The following is a 620-nucleotide window of genomic DNA, read 5'->3' as shown; positions in this document are numbered from 1 at the left end:
GGTGGGGGTGGGGGGGGTGAATATGCTGGAGAATAGTTGAGCTGTGGAGGAGCACTGCATATATAAATCAGTATTCTCACTCCTGTCCTTCTCCTCTCTTCCAGTGAACGAGTGGTTGCTAAAGTAAGCCTCCCTTGGATGAGCATGGAGACGAGTGTCAGAGATGGAGAGCGGGAGGAGGAGGAGGAGGATGGAGAAGGGAAGGATGTGAACCCGGGCTTTAAGGCTGCATCTCATCTAAGATTACTTCATGGCATTGTAAAAAGACAAACAACACCAAGACATTATCCGAGCGAAGGAGCAAAGAGACTCTTCTTTTCATACATGCTGAACTGTGTGAACCCTTGATCTGACACATCTAACACGAGTCCTTTCCCCCACTGCACAACTATATCTATACGGACATTTTGATACCAATACTTTTTTTGGGAGAAAACAAAAAAAAAAAAAGACACTTGGAAACAATTTAAAAAAACAAACAAAAAAATAAAAACCATGTGGAAGCGTTTATTTGAAAGCTTCCCGACCCACAGGACAACGTTGGGACTTTAAAGCCTTTGTACATAAAGAATTTGCGATCAGTGGGAAAATCCAAGGACTTCAGTCACTGCCCCCCCCCC

General features: G+C 44.2%; 1 protein-coding gene across 1 annotated transcript in view; it reads left to right on the top strand.

Moving 5' to 3' along the window:
• The window catches only part of ca10a (carbonic anhydrase 10 (inactive)a), a 212,051-nt gene extending 211,437 nt beyond the window's left edge, over window positions 1–614 (top strand). Inside the window, exon 9 of the mRNA XM_023415271.2 lies at window positions 105–614. Coding sequence (XP_023271039.1) covers window positions 105–127 — 23 coding nt within the window. The 3' untranslated portion in view covers window positions 128–614. The remainder of the gene's footprint in view (window positions 1–104) is intronic.
• Window positions 615–620: the final 6 nt, after the last annotated feature.

This window comes from Seriola lalandi, unplaced genomic scaffold (genome assembly GCF_002814215.2).
Source record: "Seriola lalandi dorsalis isolate HSWRI2012SDOR001 ecotype SW California unplaced genomic scaffold, Sedor1 jcf7180002054547, whole genome shotgun sequence".
NCBI lineage: Eukaryota > Metazoa > Chordata > Actinopteri > Carangiformes > Carangidae > Seriola > Seriola lalandi.
Note: the sequence above shows the minus strand (reverse complement) of the source record. Positions and strands in the feature narration are given on the sequence as shown.